Source organism: Bos taurus, chromosome 4 (assembly GCF_002263795.3).
Source record: "Bos taurus isolate L1 Dominette 01449 registration number 42190680 breed Hereford chromosome 4, ARS-UCD2.0, whole genome shotgun sequence".
Taxonomy (NCBI): Eukaryota; Metazoa; Chordata; class Mammalia; order Artiodactyla; family Bovidae; genus Bos; species Bos taurus.
The window spans coordinates 66,046,740-66,067,373 of NC_037331.1; the positions used below are offsets into that span (position 1 = coordinate 66,046,740).

Consider the following 20,634-nt stretch of genomic DNA (forward strand, 5'->3'; position numbering starts at 1 on the left):
TGGAGACATATTTCCAAATGCTTAAAAGATGCTTCTAGATAGAAATCCTCAAAATTTAACAAGCCTAAAAGGACTCATTATCATTCCCTATAACTTATTATTTTCTTCTTTATTTTTAATATTGGTTAATGACATCACCACACACCCCAGTTCCCAACTCTATCAGTTCTATCTTAGAGAACTCAAGTGTATAACCAGTTGTAACCCTGACAACTACAATGGCCAGTCCCTAGAAAGGGCTCGATTCACATTTATTAAAGCATACTTGGCATCTACACTATTATAACTTCTTCAAAGTAAACAGTAAATTCAAAAATATGGTTAGAACAGTTGCATGTTTAGCTGGTTAACCTAAGTCTATCATCAGTGTGGGCACACATGATTCCTGCCTCCTGATACTTACACCTTTCTGTCATTCCCTCCCCCTTGAGTATAAGCAGGCCCTGTGACTTGTTTATAACCAATGGAACGCAGCAAGGACCATGGGCTGAGTGTCATTACGTGTACATATTTACATGAGAGTGTAGCACCGGCCCATCTTGCGAGTCTCTCCTTTGCTGGCTTTGAAGAAGCAAGCTGCCAACAGCTTAATAACCATGAAGAAATGAATTGTAGTATTTAATAAGCAGCATAGAAAACTACCTGCAACTGAATACAATCATAACCTAAGCTATTTCTGAACTCTGTTCATACAAAGGGCATGTTTGCTCCAATTTCTAAACACTTCAATAAGTGGAGAACAATTTAATTAATTAGTAACACCAGTCAGTATATACAAAAAAGTAAAATTAATTAGGAAGTATTTTGCTACATATAGCAGTTCCTATACTTCTTTTTTAATCTATTTACTAATATACCCAATTGTGCAGATACCCAGAATACATAGTAAGTATAACCTTAACACAATTCTTATAAAAACCCACAACTAATTAGTGGTATTGGTAAAGAAAATAAATAAGTGGTTTCCAGGCAAAGTAATCCAATTGGAGAGGACTGGGGGACTTGCTGGAGACACTGCTGCTGCTGCTGCTAAGTCGCTTCAGTCGTGTCCGACTCTGTGCAACCCCACAGACGGCAGCCCAGCAGGCTCCCCCGTCCCTGGGATTCTCCAGGCAAGAACACTGGAGTGGGTTGCCATTTCCCTCTCCAATGCATGAAAGTGAAGAGTGAGAGTGAAGTTGCTCAGTCATGTCCGACTCTTCGTGACCCCATGGACAGCAGCCTATCAGGCTCCTCCGCCCCTGGGATTTTCTAGGCAAGAGTACTGGAGTGGGGTGCCATTGCCTTCTCCGCTGGAGACACTACCTGTTAGTAAAACAACGGAGCATGTACTGGCTTTGCAGTCAGCAAAGCATCAAAAGTACTTAGGTCAGGCAGCTGCTCTCTTATCAGATGGTGCCCACTGCAACACAAACCACTCCCCGCTTCGGCACCTGCTCCATCCTGCAGGCAAGAAAACTTAAAATATTCCCAAAGCAGAAACTTTCATGAGGGAGCACATACTTTAGCATAACAAAGTATCGAGTGTTTAAGGATTATGTGAGCTTACAAATGAGAAAAATTAACCACAAGAGTTCTTGATTTCTGGGGGGTGGATGCGGGAGGAGATGGGTGACAGGATGGTGGTTAATTAGTCATTTTTCTGAAGCAGACATTTCTCTTCTACCACCCTGTAAGTTTTCAACTGAATAAAAGAACAGTCAGGAATAGAAAGGAGATTAATCACAATATCCCCAACTCAAACATTCTGGTACTAAATACTGGTAAGTAATAGTGACTGAGCATAATTCAACAGTTAATTAATACAGATAATCTAACACCTTAAAACCCACATCCGTCCTGAAGATTGAGAAGTTGGCCTGCTGCTGCTAAGTCACTTCAGTCGTGTCCGACTCTGTGCGACCCCACAGACGGCAGCCCACCAGGCTCCCCCGTCCCTGAGATTCTCCAGGCAAGAACACTGGAGTGGGTTGCCATTTCCTTCTCCAATGCAGGAACATGAAAAGTAAGTGAAGTCGCTCAGTCGTGTCTGACTCTTAGCGACCCCATGGACTGCAGCCTACCAGGCTCCTCCTTCCATGGGATTTTCCAGGCAAGAGTACTGGAGTGGGGTGCCATTGCCTTCTCTGAGAAGTTGGCCTAGAATTACAAATTTTAACATATTCAGTTTTAAGCAATGACAAACTTCTTCAATAAAAGGAAGCAATTGTTCCTAAGTAACAGGAGGCACCTGAATTACAATCACAAACCCAAACTTAAACCAATCAATTAGGAGGTGACCAAAAGCAACCCAGTACCATCAATAAATAGTGTAGATTAATTCATCTCTCTGTCTCACTTCCAGACTCAGAGATACAAGAGGACCCCACATGATTTCTCTAGAAATGATCTCCACTGACTGGCATAATTTTATAGTCCAATTTACCTTCGATATCCTTGCTAGATCATTAAACACTATTTTACCATCCATCATAATTGATGTTACAAACATTAACAACTTGTAGTGAAAAAAATGCAGACATACACTAAAGCCAGGAAAATCCTAAGATACCATCAAGTCTTCAATATTAGACTATTCCCTTAAAGACCTGTTTTTAAACAAAGGTGATTAAACAAAAAAAGGCTTTTGTTCACTGTAAAACTTTTGTTAAACTCAGCACTCTGAAAATAATAAAAAAAGAAACCTACTTGATCTAAAAATTCCTGTATGTTTTATAATCATACTCTGATATACAACTCAGTTCTAAGAAATTCTAGGAAAATTCTGTAAACTGAAATATAAATTAAGTACCTCTCTTCTATTTCTCTAGAGAGAATAAGAGCGAATATAGCCAAAATACATGTCCCAAAGAGAGCAAAACATAAAACCAACACAGAAAACCTCATTTAATTTGGTAATTCATTACGATGGAACTAGTTAACAATTCAACTTACCAGACGTCTAAATTTTTTTAAAGTGATATTGTTTAGATTTTCCTTTTCCATAAGGGAAAGATAATTTTGTATCTGATTAGTACCATATTTTCCTATTAGGAAACAGTAACAATACAAACATCGATTAAAGTTTTATAAAATTACAGAAATAACTTTCCACTAATTTAGAAATAATCCTTCTCTCAACTTTCAGATGGAGTTCCTTTTTATTTGCCCAAACATCTGCACAATTTCTAACTGAATAAACTACTAAAAAATTAAGTCAACATGGAGTAATAATGAAGTCCAGTTTTAGATTCAAGGACTTCCCTGGCAATCCAGACATTATGACTTTGCCTTCCAATGTGGCGGGTGCAGGTTCGATTCCTGGTCAGGGAGTTAAGATCCCACATGCCTTGGGGCCAAAAATTTTAAATGTAAAATACAAGCAATATGTAACAAACTCAATAAAGAGTTTAAAAATTTTTTTTTAAAAATAAGATTTATCATCTGGTTCCCTAAATCTCAGGATGATGACAAACAGGGTTCTATTAAGTTTCCCTAATGAGCCCAACTACTGAAATACAGGTAAAAAATCTCATTAAAGCAAACGCTGCTAGAAAGATGCTTTTCCATCAGTTAGAAAGAAGTGTATTCCATCTCCCAGTCTTAAGTAGGATTTACGGTACTGGCACTTTGATCTGTTCGTGTCATTTAGAAAGAACAGGTAATTTCTCTGATTCTCTTCCAAGTTTTCTCAACTAGAGTCCCTCATCTGAACTACCAAACACAAAATTATCCCAGTGACTGTTTTCTCAAATTTCCTAAGAATGATAAATGGCTAGAAACATTCCAAATGCACAAGAGAATAGTTAACTAACTGCACACAACAGATACTTTTAAGCCATTGGGGCTCCATTCTCTACAGAGACTTGGTTAGGAAACAATGCCACAGTTCTCAGTGTCACTGTGCTTCCACTTAGGCCCCAATCATGCTAACCCCTAAAATACTAAAAACGGCTAACGTGTACAAATCTAAGAACTCAGAGAAGAAAAAAGATAAATGCTTTACTCAATCCAACTTTCAGCAACTAGATCTTCTCCACCTGCTATTTCACTAAGAATTAATAGCACAGGTGTCAAATATTTGCCCCCACCCCCAGATGAAACACTTTAAACCCATACAGATAAACTTTTTTAAAAGAAAAAAACAGTCCTTTAAAAAAAGTTAAGCCATCAGTATACCAAAGAAGTTACTAATCTGATAAGCCCTTCCCTATTCCCTTTCTTTAGCAAGCTGTTAGACATAACTACATGCAAATTTTAATCTTAAGATAAATATATTTTTTTAGGACCAGCTTAGCCTTTATTCTTGCCACTAATCTCCCGTTCTTAAGAAACTGTCTTTTGTTATTCTTCAGTGTGGTACTACAGGACCTTCAGCTGTGTTAGTTATGAATCACAAATCACAGTACAGTCAGCACTAGTTCTTTTTCTCAAAAAGAAATGTTTTAAGGGCCCCTTAAGAAAAATCAGTATTTTTAGTTACAAAGAAAAAATCATTTTATAACAAGTAATTAAAATAAAGGTGATTAAAGAGTTGTTTTATATTTTGAATATGCAAAGCGGTATTAAAAAGATGGGGGGAAAACTAAACACGTCCCCTCCATTTTTAATTTGTACGAATGTGAATATTGATAGTACAGAACATCAGAGCAATTACATTATTGAACATTTCACTTTACCAACTGCCTGCTCAAATTTCTCACATTTATAAACATGAGTAAAGGAAGCAGAGAAATAGAGAAAATGGTGTTTTCACTATTCACCTGTGCTCAACTGTAGGTAATACCATGATGTATAAAGAAAGCAATGATATGGAAATGTTTATCTTCTATTGTCTGCATCTCTAACCAGATTTAACTGCTACTCTTCATGAACTGAGAAGGGAGTGTCTTAATTCATTTACCATTAACTGTTCTGAAGCAAAGTAGAAACCATAAAACACAACTGAAGAAGTCGAATTTGCTTTCCTCAGATCAGGGGTACCCCTCCCCCGTTTCTATCAATCCAAAAAGACATACCGTTTTTCTACTAAAATTTCCATTTTTCACAAGGTCTTTCTTGAACCCTAGAGAGCACTGCTTTTCAAAAACACCTGGGCTTTTACTGCATCTTGTAGGCAGAGTTGTAATGATTATTGGTTTCTTTCCTTAAGAAACAGTTCTCAATTTTTTCATGTTCTGTCCAAATTAAGCAGAACTCACATTAATCATTATCTAAAGCAGCAGTTTACTGAGGTTAAAAATATACTTTTTATTAACACATTCACTCAATTAAAGCATACACAGTAGGTGGGACTACTGACACAAGACATGAGAATTACAGCTCTACAGTAAGTTACTCCAAAAGCGATAACTCTCTCCTTTTTCAAACACTCATCTGTTCATTTGAGACTCTGACTTTTGGCCTTTAAAAACCGCTCACCACTCGAGTCACCAGATACAACTACATTTAGCAACGGGTCCCGACTTCCTGCTACTAAAAACCACAAGCACCAGCTATTGCGTTTGTTTTTAAAACAATATTTGCTCCCTTCACCTCCGGGAGCAAACAAGGGCTTTCTGTACGAGAAAGCCACGAAGAGGTGAGGGTGCACGCGGTGTTCAAAAACCAAACACTGGGGTCCCGCGGTAGCGGCGCTGCAGGGGTTAAGAGGCGCTCTCTCCCTCTCTCTTTCCCTCCCACCCCAAAGAGGGTGACCCGGCCCGGCCGCACGGCGAACCCCCGGCGCTCGGGCTGAAGGAGAAAAGGAGAAGGGTAAAAATAAGCGCAGCCGCGGCCCACGTGCCGCCTGCGGGAGGCAGAGAGGGAAAGGGCCGTACCTCCAAACATGTGCGGCGAGAGGTGAGCTGGTAAGGAGCCGATCACCAGGCGCGGCCCTCCGGGACCCCCGCTCGCCGGCCGGTCCCTGCCGCCGCTGCTGCCGCCGTCCTCCGGGCTGCTGTGAACCGAGTCCTGCGAGCCGTACGGGCCGCTGCTGCTGTTGGGGATGCTGAAGGTTGACTGCGCCGCCCGGGCCCCCGACGCCACGGTCCCCACGGCCCCGCCGAGGGAGCGGCTGCGCGGGGCCGCCGAGGCCGCCGCGGCGCCGCCGGAGGCGCTGGGCTGGTGCGCGCTGGGCACCTGAGCCGGAAACCTCCCAGCGGCTGCGGCTCGCGCCCCGCCGCCCGCGGTCCCGTTGGCCCCTCCGCTGCTGCTGCTACTGGAAGGTAAATCTGAGCCCGAGTACGCGCGGGTGCGGCCGTTAGCAGCGGCCGGCCCGCTCTGCTTGGCGCCCATGTCCGCCCTGCCCCGGGCCGGGCCCGCGCACAGTGCCCGGAGCGCCGGGAGGGCGGGAGCGAGCGCGGGAGCGAGAGGGCAGGGCCGAGGCGCGGAGGCCGGCGCAGAAAGAAGCCCGCACGTCCAGGGCCGCCGCCCGGCGCCCCAGGGGGCGGTCGGCGCCCGCCGCGCTCTTCTAAGGGGTGACGAGCGAGATCGACGGCCTGTCTGGGGACGCGGGAGACGAGGAGAGACGGAGAGGAAGGAGGTCCCGGCTCCCGCGGGCGCCGATCGCTGGCTCCGGCGGGAGGGGCGGCTCAGGTGGCTGCGCGGCTGCCGCTGCTTTCGGTTCTGGTGCGCCGCGACGGGCCGCTGCCGCTCTCTGCCGCCGCCGCTGCGCTCTGCGCCCGGGCCCTCGGCACCGCCTCCTCCCGGGCGGCCGCCGCTACCGCCGCCATCCTCCTGCTCCCACGGCGGCTCGCGGGTGAGTGGGAGGTGCCCGCCCAGACTCCGCTGGGGCCACCTTCCCTCCTCCCCCAGCCACCCAGCTGTTATTAACTGAGAAGGAGGAAAAACGGGTGGCGCGGGAGGAGAGGACGCAGGAGGAGAGGGAGGGGCAGCGCGCGCTTCCCGGCAACCGTCACCGCGCTCCCCCAGAGAAGGAGGGGCGGGGGGGTGGGTAGGGTCTGGACCACGAGGTGGGGGTGCTCAGAAGGGAAGAAGGTACTGCGGCCCTCGCACCGGAAGGCGGAGGAGCAGCGCGGCCCCAGGGTGCGCCCGAACCCGTGTGTTTGGGTCGCGCGCGGTGACCCCGCCCCCGCCCCCTGGCGCCGCCCCGCGGATTGGCTCCCACCGGCCTGGCCCCGCCTCCCCCCTCGCTGCGGCCTTCCCGCTCCCGCCCTGTCTCGCCTAGGTGCCTTAGTGGGGTAGGTGCTGCCACCCGCGGATTCGGTGATGGACAGGTCTCTGGCCCCGCCCTCCCCTGCAGGGCGCGCCCCCTCTCCACCGCGGGGCCTGCGCTGATTGGAGGGACGGAGCTCCTCCGGACGCCAACCAGAAGGCGGCCCCTCCTCCTGCACGTGGCCCTCGGACGCTGGACCTGACGGTGGGTAGTCTTCACCTTTTTACAGCTGGGGCTGGGTGTGTTTCCGTCCTGTGTCCCTAGCCATTGCGTTTGAGTGGGTGTCGACCTTCCTCCTTGATGTTACTCCGAGTGCGTCTTTTAAATAAAGCAGAAGCTCACCAGTCTGATAATAAAAGACTGAAAACAAAAGAAAGAACCTAGGAGGCTGAAGGCAACTTGATCTGAATTAGATCTATCCCATTTAAACACCGACTGTGGAGAAAGCAGAGTTGATAGAACTAAAGATAATCCAACATGATCTTCAGCTGTAGAGCAAAAACTGCGGCACAGAGACAGCTGCAACCGATTCATAAGACCTGGGGTCTAGGTCTGGGACCAAAACTAAGTGTAATAAGCAATCATTTTACCTTTGTGGACTTTAGTTTCCTTACCTGGGATGTTTGTATCAAATCTCCACAGCACCTGCTGCTTTAAAACCCTGTAATTTCGCTAAAATGTCAATTACTACTAGGTTGGTGCAAATGCAATTGCGGTTTTTGCGTTGTTTAAATTTTCCATTTGATATTGGAATACATTCTTAAGTATGATTGTGCTGTACATCATTTTAATGCACATTTCTTGCTTTATGTTTTTGGCTGACCTATTGTTTTTATTTATTTCAACTATGGAAATGATGTTACAGAAAAAGCAAATTCAAGAGATTTTCCTACTCAAGTTTGCAGAGACAACTCACAACAACACATTTGGCCCAGGAGCTGCTTACAAATGTACAGTGCAGTGGTGGTTGAAGAAGTTTTGCAGACTAGATAAAAGCCTGAAGATAAACATAGTGGCTGCCCATGGAAAGTTGAGAATAACCAATTGAGAGGCTTACAACTACATGAGAAGTTGCCCAAGAACTGAACATCAGCCATTCTATAGTTGCTCAGCATTTGAAGCAAATTTGAAAGGTGAAATGCTCGAGAAGTGGGTGCATCATGAGCTGACCAATAATGAAAAAAAATCATCGTTTTGAAGGGTCATCTTCTCTTTTTCTACATTAGGTTCTTCTCTTATTCTCTATCAGATTGTGATATGTGACAAAAAGTGGATTTTATATGAGAACCAGTGATGACCAGTTCAGTGGCTGGACTGAGAAGAAGCTTCAAAGCACTTCCCAAAGCCAAACTTGCACCCAAAAAAGGTTACGGTCACTGATTGGTGCTCTGTTGTCCGTCTGATCCACTACAGCTTTGTGAATCCTAGCCAAACCAACACATCTGAGAAGTATGTTCATCAAATCAATGAGATGCACCAAAAGCTGCAACACTTGCAGCTGGCATTGCTCAACAGAAAGGGCCCAGTTCTCCTTGACAACACCTGACTGCACATCACACAACCAACGCTTCAAAAGCTGAACAAATGGGCTATGAAGTTTTGCATCATCCACCATATTCACCTGACCTCTCATCAACCGACTACCACTTCTCAACCATCTCGACAACTTTTTGCAGGGAAAATGCTTCCAGAGCCAGCAGAAGGCAGGAAATGCTTTCCAAGAGTTCATCAAATCCCTAAGTATTGATTTCGATACTACAGGGATAAACAAACTTATTTCTTGTTGGCAAAAATGTGTTGATTATAATGGTTCCTATTTTAAATAATAAAGATGGGCTTGACCCCAGATATGATGATTTAAAATTCACGGTGTGAAACCGCAATTATATTTGCATCAACCTTCCAGAAAAATATCTATTTCTGCTTTATTGACTATGCCAAAGCCTTTGACTCTGGATCACAATAAACTGTGGAAAATTCTGAAAGAGATGGGAATACCAGACCACCTGACATGCCTCTTGAGAAACCTATATGCAGGTCAGGAAGCAACACTTAGAAGTGGACATGGAACAACAGACTGGTTCCAAATAGGAAAAGGAGTACGTCAAGGCTGTATATTGTCACTATGCTTATTTAACTTATACACAGAGTACATCATGAGAAACGCTGGGCTGGAAGAAGCACAAGCTGGAATCAAGATTGCTGGGAGAAATATCAATAACCTCAGATATGCAGATGACACCACCCTTATGGCAGAAAGTGAAGAGGAACTAAAAAGCCTCTTGATGAAAGTGAAAGAGGAGTGTGAACAAGTTGGCTTAAAGCTCAACATCCAGAAAACAAAGATCATGGCATCTGGTCCCATCACCTCATGGGAAATAGATGGGGAAACAGTGGAAACAGTGTCAGACTTTATTTTGGGGTGCTCCAAAGTCACTGCAGATGGTGACTGAAGCCATGAAATTAAAAGACACTTACTCTTTGGAAGGAAAGTTGTGACCAACCTAGATAGCATATTAAAAAGCAGAGACATTATTTTGCCAACAAAGGTCCATCTAGTCAAGGCTATGGTTTTTCCAGTGGTCATGTATGGATGTGAGGGTTGGACTGTGAAGAAAGCTGAGCGCCGAAGAATTGATGCTTTTGAACTGCGGTATTGGAGAAGACTCTTGAGAGTCCCTTTGGACTGCAAGGAGATCCAACCAGTCCATTCTAAAGGAGATCAGTCCTGGGATTTCTTTGGAAGGACTAATGTTGAAGCTGAAACTCCAATACTTTGGCCACCTCGTGTGAAGAGTTGACTCATTGGAAAAGACTCTGATGCTGGGCGGGATTGGGGGCAGGAGGAGAAGGGGATGACAGAGGATGAGATGGCTGGATGGCATCACCAACTCGATGGACATGAGTTTGAGTGAACTCCAGGAGTTGGTGATGGACAGGGAGGCCTGGCATGCTGCAATTCATGGGGTCGCAAAGAGTCGGACATGACTGAGCGACTGAACTGAACTGAATAAAATTCTTCTCACTCCAGTCCAAACTGTAATGTGGTATTTTGGTGGCAAAGCATGGTCTAGATACCCAGTGGACACCCTGCTGTGACCCTTCGAACTTTAAAATGCCTAAAAGTGTTCTCTATGTGAAAATAATAGTAACTGGTATTTTTTTGTACAAACTGCAGAAATACTTTGTCTTTTTTCTCATACTTGTAATGAGTAATGAGTAATTTATGTAATGATTATCACTTTGAAGTATGAGAATCAAGTTTTTAAACAGAACAGAAGACTATATGTATAGATATTGATGTACTCTGTGTGTGTGTGTGTGTGTGTGTGTGTGTGTGTGTGTGTGTATGCTGCTAAGTTACTTCAGTCGTGTCCGACTCTGTGCGACCCCATAGACGGCAGCCCACCAGGCTCCCCCGTCCCTGGGATTCTCCAGGCAAGAACACTGGAGTGGATTGCCATTTCCTTCTCCAATGCATGAAACTGAAAAGTGAGAGTGAAGTCACTTAGTTGTGTCCAACCCTCAGCGACCCCGTGGACTGTAGCCTTCCAGGCTCCTCCATCCATGGGATTGTCCAGGCAAGAGTACTGGAGTGGGGTGCCATTGCCTTCTCCAATATATATATATAAAAAACTCAGTTCAGTTCAATTCAGTCGCATCCAACTCTTTGTGACCCCATGAATCGCAGCACGCCAGGCCTCCTTGTCCATCACCAACTCCCGGAGTTCAATCTTGAGCTATTCAAAATTCTTTCATCTTGGGTATGAGCTTAATGGAACCAACGTTTACTTCAGTTCAGTCACTTAGTCGTGTCCGACTCTGCAACCCCATGGACTGCCACATGTCAGGCTTCCCTTTCCATCACCAACTCCCGGAGCTTGCTCAAACTCATGTCCATCGAGTCATTGATGCCATCCAACCATCTCATCCTCTGTCGTCCCTTTCTTCTTCTGCCTTCAATCCTTCTCAGCATCAGAGTCTTCAAATGAGTCAGTTCTTTGCATCAGGTAGCCAAAGGATTGGAGCTTCAGCTTCAGCATCAGTCCTTCCAATGAATATTCAGGACTGATTTTCTTTAGAATGGACTGGTTTGATCTCCTTGTAGTCCAAGAGTCTCAAGAGTCTTCTCCAATACCACAGTTCAAAAGCATCAATTCTTCAGCACTCAGCTTTCTTTATGGTCCAACTTTCACATGCATACATGACTACTGAAAAAATCATACCTTTGACTAGACCTTTGTCAGCAAAGTAATGTCTCTGCTGTCTAGGTTGGTCATAGCTTTTCTTCCAAGGAGCAAGTGTCTTTTAATTTCATGGCTTCAGTCACCATCTGCAGTGATTTGGGAGCCCAGAAAAATACAGTCAGCCACTGTTTCCACTGTTTCCCCATCTATTTGCCATGAAGTGATGGGACCAGATAACATGATCTTAGTTTTCTGAATGTTGAGCTTTAAGCCACCTTTTTCACTCTCCTCTTTCACTTTCATCAAGAGGCTCTTCAGTTCCTCTTTGCTTTCTGCCATAAAAGTGGTATCATCTGCATATCTGAGGTTATTAATATTTCTCCAGGCAATCTTGATTTCAGCTTCTGTTTCTTCAAGCCCAGCATTTCTCATGATGTACTCAGCATATAGGTTAAGCAGGGTGACAACATACAGCCTTGACGTACTCCTTTCCCAATTTGGAACCAGTCTGTTGTTCCATGTCTGGTTCTAACTGTTGCTTCTTGACCTGCATACAGATTTCTCAGGAGACAGGTAAGTTAGTCTGGTATTCCCATCTCTTTAAGAATTTAACATTTACTTGGTAAGCAAAAATAAAGTTTGAAAGGTCAAAGTCATGACCAGAATGATAAGCTCTAATTTAAGCAAGCAATCTAGTTATTCAATCCAATTTAAGTTTTATTGAATGAGACCTTTGGTGGGAAACTCTGGTTCAACAGGAATTTATACCAATATGGCAAGAACTTATTGTTAATAGAGAAAAATAACAAATTATGACTTTCAAAGGGAATAAAAGACTTTTACAGGTCTCTGAGGAACTAACAACTGATAAAGAGTTTCACACTCATCATTGTACATTTTATCATATATAAAATTTTATGCGTCATTATACATTATGCATTTTAAAAGTTTCGATAGCTATAATATGGAGCAAACCCCATTCATTAGTTAAAACTGTTAAATGAAAAGATTTAACCCTATGATTCTTGCTCATATCCAAATTTACATATATTTTGCTTCAACACAGCCAAACCTATTCTTTTAAATCATTTTTACTCAGATGTTAATTACACCTAAAAAGTACTCAATATTTATTCATTTATTCCTACCTAGAAAAAACATCTCCTTATAGTGCCAGGTTTCCAGTGTTCATACCACTCACAACACCTGGAATTTTTTATTTGATTGTTTATGTCCATTCCTCACAAGATTGTAAATTCCATGAGGGCATGGAAAGTGTCATTTTCTGTCTCACCATTGCAATGCTTGGCACACAGTAACCTTCAGGTAGGTATTTGTTGAATAAATGAATAGTGAGAAGGCCGTTTACAAACTGAACATACAGGGTAAAAATTAGGGTTGTAATGATTATTCATTCTGCTTCATAAGTGTGTGTTTTGTGTTACTTAGTGCCAGGAAGAGCATCTTAATCAGGGCAGGCTAAGCCACAAAATGGAAACAAGCCCCTTGACCTCAGGTTCATGATGCAATGAAAGCACATTACAAGTTCACTTGGTAAACCCACTCAGCTCCCTCCAAATAGTTTCCCACGTAAGTGGCAATCCTGAGTGTCTCTTCTCCAAGTGGTGACTCAGGGACCCAGGTTCTTATCTTGTGGCTAAGCAGACCCCTGGTCCCCTCACTAGATCCTGTGCCACCCAAAGAAAAAGGACAGATATAGGAAGAAGTTTTGGCCAAGACTAGAAGATTTTACATCCCCCTTCCCACTCTCCATGTTGGCAGAAATCAGTCACATGGTCTAACTTACCTGCAAAGGGGTCAGAAAATGTGGATTTGTGTGTGTGCCCAGGAAGGGAAGGAAATAATTTTGGCAAGCACATAGCAAACATATCTTTGCCCCACAAGAACAACTGTCTGGCCATCAAACATCTAAGCTAAGTATGAAATCTTAGTAACACTTTAATCTTTACAATAAAAATTAAGTTACATGAAAATTTTCAAGTGGCAGCTATTGTTTTTAAGCCATCAAAATGTAAAGAAAAAAGTTTTGTGTCTGTATGGGTCAGCTAAATTCCTTCTGCTTTACATTGTGTGTCTAGAAATACCATCCAGCACAACTGTTCATTTAGTCATTTGGGTCAGTGATCCTCAAAGTATGGTGCCCAGATCAGTAGTATCTGCATCACCTGGAAGTTTGTCAGAAAGGCAATTTTCAGACCCCACCCTCCCCCCACCCCCCAGAAGTACTAAATCAAAAAGTGTGTGAACAAGCTATTGAAGGGATTCTGAGGCATGCTAATATTTAAGAACCACTTATCTCAATAACCATTAATTAACTTCAGAATAAACTATCATGTTGAAATGTGGTCATCATTTTGATTAAACACCCTCTCCATATGGATGTCACTTGTCACTCTACTCTTAACCCCATCATCACAGGCTAACTTGAGTATTCTCACTCAACACAAGTTAATATTCCCTTCACACAACAGATCTTGTTAGAGTTATTACTCATCTTCTTGCTGTCATTAAACAGTACTGTCCAGCATCTAACACAGTACCTGGGACCTGTGATGGTACAATAAGTGATCTATGAATGAATGAATGAAGGAGTGAATGAATATTTCAGCTTAAATGATGGTTTCCTGAAGGTTACACATGACCTTATTTCATACTTATCCTCCTTGATGGGCTTCCCAGGCGGTGCTAGTGGTAAAGAACCTGCCTGCCAATGCAAGAGACAAAAGAGCCTTGCGTTCAATCCCTGAATCAGGAAGATCCCCTGGAGGAGGGTATGGCAACCCACTCCAGTATTCTTGCCTGGAGAATCCCATGGACAGAGGAGCCTGGAGGGCTGCAGTTCATATGGTCACAAAGAGTCAGACATGACTGAAGCAACTGAGCACACATGCACGAATCCCCCTTGATAACTCCCTTGTGGTCGATTCCCCTTCTATTTTCTCTCTGGGTGGGACTTATTTCTTTCCCCTCAAGGATCCTGGAATTATGAAACTTTGGCCTGCTCTGTTTTTTGTTTTTTGTTTTTTTTTCCTTGGCCCTCTTCCCTCTTTCCTCTGTCTCTCTCCAAACAGGGATGCACATTAAGCTGTCAGTGTGTTTTATTGTCAACCAAACAGTTCTGACTTCGTTTAAAATTTGTAGCTTCTTTATTCTACCCTACTCTTTCTTCAACATTTAAAAGTGCTGCTTCATCCAAATCAGTACACTTGTACAGAACTGAACAAAGCCTTATGCAATCATACCTATGCTACATGGGATACACTCCAGTTTCTGGTCTGTTCCATTTCACTTTTGTAAAATGCTGGTTACTGCCTGATAAATTGATTTTATAGCCCACTCATGGGTTGTAATCTGTGGTTTGACAAATGATGGTCTAAATCAGTGCTTTACAAACTTCAGTGCATGAGAGAATCAACTGGAGACCTCGATAAAACAGACTGCTGGGCCCCACCTTCAATGATTCTCCTTTCTTAGATCAGGATCAGACCTTGAGAATGTGCTTTCTCACAAGCAGCCCAGTGATGCTGATGCCATGGGACCTCAGAACATCCTTGGAGAAGCACTCGTCTCAAGGACACTCTCCTGTACCGAATCAGAGCTGTTGTTTTAATGTCTCAGTGACTCTTCAAGAGACCAAAGCCCCAGCTCTTTAAAATTGTGTGAAGCTTTCTCATGCTCTGTTTTTCTTTCTCCTGACAGGTTTAAATGATGATATTTGATCAAAGACTTTTGGGGTTCACAATTAGTTTGTACTGTTAAAGTACTTCCTGTTGACAAAACTGGTGACCAGAAACCCACACTGGAACAAATAAAGCAGCTGTGAACTTAGTAAAAATACCTGACCGAGCAGTTTGCTGTTATCTAGTTTGAATTCCAGTCAGAGCACGTCTCTTTCCTTTTGCACTTACTCTTTTTGTGTGTGCTTCTCTTTCCTCTCTTGCCCACTCTTTTAAAGTTATGACGGGTCAGACCTTTGACATACAGCACATCTGCACCAGGCAGAAGACCTGTCACGCCCATTTATCTGCTCAGTCAGGCCACAGCCTCCCCACCAGGCTTTCCTACAGCCAGCACCAGCCCTACATCTTTTGCTAAAGTCTCCGCCATCCCACTTTCCTCTTACTATAGTATTTAAAAGGCCATGATTTTGCCTTTTCTTTTTTTTTTTGGTATTATATACTATCTGGTCTCCTTACCAAACTATAGGACTATAGGTATAATTGTATGTGCGCACTCAGTCGTGTCTGACTCTTTGCAACCCTGTAGACTATAGCCCACCAGTCTCCTCTGTCCATGGGATTCTCCAGGCAAGAATACTGGAGTGGGTTGCCATTTCCTTCTCCAGGGGAGCTTTCCAATCCAGGGATCAAACCCGCATCTCTTGCATCTCCTGCATTGCATACGGATTCTTTACTCTAACCAGGGAAGCCATAGGTATAATTACCTATCTTTAAATAGGCCTTTTTCCTATTCTTATGTTTCATTTTTTACATAAATGAGGCATCTAAACATTAAAATTTATCCTAATCCATCCTACAAAAGACTTGAGTGGTAATTAGAAACATATCTTAATAAAACTGAAGTCAGTTGAGAGGAATATTTAGGACTCGTGTTGTTGGGTAATTTTTCATAGGACATCAATAATTTAGATAATGTCTTTAATACACTTTTTGGGGGGATCACAAGTAAGCCAAATTCTTCCATCCCTTTACTTTCATTGATTCTTTAATCAATCATGCCTGTCTTCCAAAAGATGGAGCCATCATGATAGGATCCTAAGCCACACCATGAAGTGGATAAGCTCAGGCCAGCATTAGGCACTGGCTTTGCCTAGCTTTGGCTATGGGATTTAGGACAAGCCACTTCACCTGGCTAAACCTGTTTCCTCTGTAAAATGCAAATGATCATAATACCCATCGCACAGAGCAGTTGTGAGTCTCAAAAGACTCAGTCTCTACTGGAAAACACTTTGAAATTTGTTAATAGATGCACACATTTTAATCTCAATGTGATTGTCCCTAGCAGGTTGTAATAATTTGCATTACTTCTAGCAAGTTATGATATTATTCAGTTTAATATATACTAGTACTGACTGGGATTGATTTTACCACTTTGTATAATTTGAACACATTATTGGCACAATTTATTGGTAGTAATTGTTTAGTAGTAATTTACTAATAAGTATGTCTATCACTACTCTAATTTTGATGACAATATGACATAATGGCAAATCTAATTGTCATAAGATGGATGAATATGTATGCATGTATATATATAAAATTTGAAAAGAAATTGTCATCAAGAGACCAGGGACTAGTTATTTGAAATATATCTAAAGCTTTAAAAACAAAAAATCTCTTGAGTCTACAAGATAATTAAATCACACTTTCACTAAGGAGACTTCAGCATCCTAAACAGGACTAAACATGTTGTGACAGCATTTCAAGTTAATCAGTGGCCAGATCCCTAAGCTATGTCAAACACAGATTCTGAAATCATTTTCCTTTCCCAAAACAGCTTGAGATACCATGTCAGCAACTACTAATAAAATAACTTAATTCTTGCTTATCAAAATGATATGGAGTATCAATAAGTGTAAATGTTTATATTATGCTGTCTTCTCAATCCACCTTGGATTGCAAACAATATATTTTTTCCAATATTTAAAAGCCCTATTTTAAAACCCATCATACAAAACAACCACAACACATGATGATTTTCCTCCCTTATGAAGAAATCCTCAGCTTCCCCACACTGTTTTAAATTTAAAAGGAATCCCCGCTCTGAGAGGCATACTGTTGAAAAAATTTAAGATTTAGTGGAAAGGTGTGTCATGAGGTTAGTACCAAGGGGTGTTTCCCTGCCTCCAGAAGTGAAGAATAGCTTGGCTTGGAGAAAAAATAGCTCTCTGCTACATAATGCATGTGGGCTCTTATCCAGTGCACATACACTCGCCCCCCTGCTTCCTGTCACTTGCTGAAATCACTATGGTTATACATCAATGATTAAATAGTATTATAAGACATTTTCCCTAACCATCTCCTCCCCTAGACCGAAAAGTAGCCAAAAGCCCCAGTGAAAGCAAGCCCCTTATTTTAAGCCTAGATTGCATAAGCCTCCCAAATACAGAACTCTGTTTCTGTTTTATTTTTAACTCCCTACAGTGCCTGCTTCTGAGACACTCTGCACACAAAAGACATTAGTATCCGCTGTGGATCACGACGGGCAGCCATGACAGTACCTGTCCTGAATCTGTCCTGATTTACCAGGCTGTCATCACCTCATTAAGTTTGCATGTGTCCCATTTACCATCTTCTATGCTTTTCAGCCAGGAAGTCCATATCTCGGGTGACCAGTTCCCTTTGGGTAGCTGTTGATTGATGTATGCCACCAGGTTAGGGCAGGTTGGAAGTAGTAAACTCATAATTGCTGGATGATCTATCCTTGGCAACCAGAGAGAAAACAGAGTAATAAGAGCTACTGTTCAACTTGCCCCACCCTCTGTTTCCCAGAAACTAGCTGGGCTCTGGCTGCACTCTCAGGATACAGGTCTAAACCAGGTAGGTTTTGGAACATAGCCCTGAACTAGGTTGTCCTTGATTCATGGAAACTGCAGAATACCTTGGGACCTGCGCTGGAGATGTCTTCATTCTTTAAGCAAAAGGTGACTGAGCATTTGTAATTGCCAGGCCCTGTGTTTACCAGTGGGGATGCAAAGTTAAACAGGGTCCCTGCCTTTGAAAAACTTAGAGCCTAGAGTCAGGGGACATAGATATAAATCATGAGATGATTAGAGTGCAGTGTGATAAATGCATGCTGGAGCCGAGTGCAGGGACAGGGGTTGGGTGAAGGACAGATGAATTCCCAGAAGTGATACTGAACTGAATCTTGAGAGTTGGCTTAAGCAGCCACAGGCATTCCAGGCTGAGGGAACATGAAGCAAGGGAGAGCTCTGAGCATCTGAAGAGCAGCAAGCAGTTCATTAGAGCTGAAACAAAGAGTGGGAGGCGATGAGGCAAGCGACTAGGCTGGAAAAGTAGGTTGAGGCAAAGTTTAACTGGCTTGGTGTGCTGGGCTAAGAGGTTGGAATCAATCCAGAAGACAAAAGACAACCACTTTCATAAACAGGGAAGTAGCATGATTGTATATACATTTTAGAAGGATAACTCAAGCAGTATTTTGGAGAGTTTCTTGATAGGAAAGCACAATGGAAGAGGAAGACAAGTCAGGAGACTGATGTACAGTGGATTTAAAACCTATGAAAAGAGTAGCCACCACAGGTCTTGGAGGCCCATCAGGTGTTGTACATTACTGAAAAAGGACAGTCAAGGATAACAGGTAAGCTTTTGGGTCCCTGGGAGCACTAGATAGGAAAGATCAATTTTGAGAAGTGGGGAAATACGTTCAGCTCTACAAGGCAGAACAAAACCAGCCTTTGGGTTGTAACAAGCCATGGAGTTAAGTTTTGTTGGCTTTAGGCATCCAATCCTATACTGAATTTGCACAGGGATATAAACAGCTTTCTCAAAGCCCTGGATTTCATTTAGTACAATGCTTCTCAGTGCAAGAACCACATCTCCCACTCTCCAGCTCAGTGCTATTCCTAGGATAGACATTCTGAATATGCAGAACCACAGGGCAAGGAGAGGTAGTGCTGTGTGCAGTCAGGTTGGAGGGCGACCAAATATTAATGCTGGATGTGGCAAATTTATTTTTCCTCCTTGTTAACATTCCATGAATAAAGGAAATTTAGGCCTTGTTATTTTCCCACACAGTCCACTATGGACAGCAGTTTTCTATCACAGTGAATTAGGCTATTAAAAGGTTCATCACCTCAAAAATTGCATCCTTGCCACTGGGCCACCAGGAAAGTCTCAGTGACTAAGATGCAATTTTTGAGGTGATGAACTTTTTAACAGGCCAATTCAAGCCCTGGTCAAGGAACTAGATCCCACATGCCACAACTAAAGATCTCACAGGCTGCAACTGATAAAGATCCTGCATGCCACGACAAAGATCAAAGATCACTGTGCCTCAAGTAAGACCCGGCATAGACAAATACATCAGTAAATAAAAAATAAGTATCTAAAAATTGCATCTTATATTGTACTTAAAATAATGACTGTGATAGGCAGGGAAATGCCCACCTAAAGATGTCTATGCCTTTATCTATGGTACTTGTGAATATATTACCTTACATGGCAAGAGGGACTTTGCAGGTATAAATAAATGAAGGGTCTTGAGATAGGGAGATTGTATGATCTGAATGGGCCCAATTTAATTTCAAGGTTCCCAGAATTGAAAGAGACACATGTACCCCAATGTTCATCGCAGCACTGTTTATAATAGCCAGGACATGAAAGCAATCTAGATGTCCATCAGCAGACAAATGGATAAAAAAGCTGTGGTACATATACACAATGGAGTATTACTCAGCCATTTTTTTTTTTTTTATCTTTGTTGGTTTTCTTTTTTTTTTTTTTCGGTATTTCTAATAGATAGAAAGGGGAATAGATTATATCAGGGAATGAAACCCAAGTGCCATTTTTAATTAGTACCTCCAGTAGTTATTTTTGCAAATAATGCTTTATTTTTTAAATGTAATCCTTTGACTAATATATAATCTTTTGGGAGAATGGCATTGAAACATGTGAAATGTCATGTATGAAACGAGATGCCAGTCCAGGTTCAACGCACGATGCTGGATGCTTGGGGCTGGTGCACTGGGACGACCCAGAGGGATTGTATGGGGAGGGAGGAGGGAGGAGGGTTCAGGATGGGGAACACATGAGAAATAAACGAATAAATTAAAAAAAAAAAAAGATGTAAAAAAAAAAAAATCATCTCTCACAATGGAGTTTTACTCAGCCATTAAAAAGAATACATTTGAATCAGTTCTAATGAGGTGGATGAAACTGGAGCCTATTGTACAGAGTGGAGTAAGTCAGAAAGAAAAACATGAATACAGTATACTGATGCATATATATGGAATTTAGAAAGATCGTAACGATGACCCTATATGCGAGACAGCAAGAGAGACACAGATATAAAGAACAGACTTTTGGACTCTGTGGGAGAAGGCAAGGGTGGGATGATCTAAGAGAAGAGCACTGAAACATGTATATTACCATATGTGAAATAGATCGCCAGTCCAGGTTCAATGTATGAGACGGGGCTCAGGGCTGGTGCACTGGGATGACCCAGAGGGATGGGATGGGGAGGGAGATGGGAGGGGGTTTCAGGGTGGGGAACACATGTACACCCATGGCTGATTCATGTCAATGTATGGCA

At 42.8% G+C, this 20,634-nt stretch overlaps 2 protein-coding genes across 3 annotated transcripts in view; one reads left to right on the top strand and one right to left on the bottom strand.

The window, feature by feature from the left end:
* Nucleotides 1–6,587, bottom strand: part of ZNRF2 (zinc and ring finger 2) — a 91,351-nt gene extending 84,764 nt beyond the window's left edge. Inside the window, exon 1 of one of the 2 annotated variants that reach the window (NM_001105443.2) lies at nucleotides 5,799–6,587. In NM_001105443.2, the coding sequence (NP_001098913.1) occupies nucleotides 5,799–6,255 (457 nt within the window). In that variant the 5' untranslated portion in view covers nucleotides 6,256–6,587. The remainder of the gene's footprint in view (nucleotides 1–5,798) is intronic. The other variant, XM_024990906.2, reaches the window with a different exon arrangement.
* Nucleotides 6,254–9,000, top strand: LOC107132410 (uncharacterized). Its single transcript, XM_024991089.2, has 3 exons — nucleotides 6,254–6,718; nucleotides 7,223–7,339; nucleotides 8,001–9,000. Exons 1-3 carry the CDS (start codon nucleotides 6,254–6,256, stop codon nucleotides 8,181–8,183), a joined length of 765 nt encoding a protein of 254 aa, XP_024846857.1. The 3' UTR covers nucleotides 8,184–9,000.
* Nucleotides 9,001–20,634: the final 11,634 nt, after the last annotated feature.

Excerpts from the sequence above, each read along its gene's own strand:
- LOC107132410 (XM_024991089.2), top strand. The coding sequence starts at position 6,254 with ATGTCCGCCCTGCCCCGGGCCGGGCCCGCGCACAGTGCCCGGAGCGCC. Across the intron at positions 6,719-7,222 it reads GCTCCCACGGCGGCTCGCGG|GGCGCGCCCCCTCTCCACCG; the intron begins GTGAGTGGGAGG and ends CCTCCCCTGCAG. Across the intron at positions 7,340-8,000 it reads CTCGGACGCTGGACCTGACG|AAAAAGCAAATTCAAGAGAT; the intron begins GTGGGTAGTCTT and ends ATGATGTTACAG.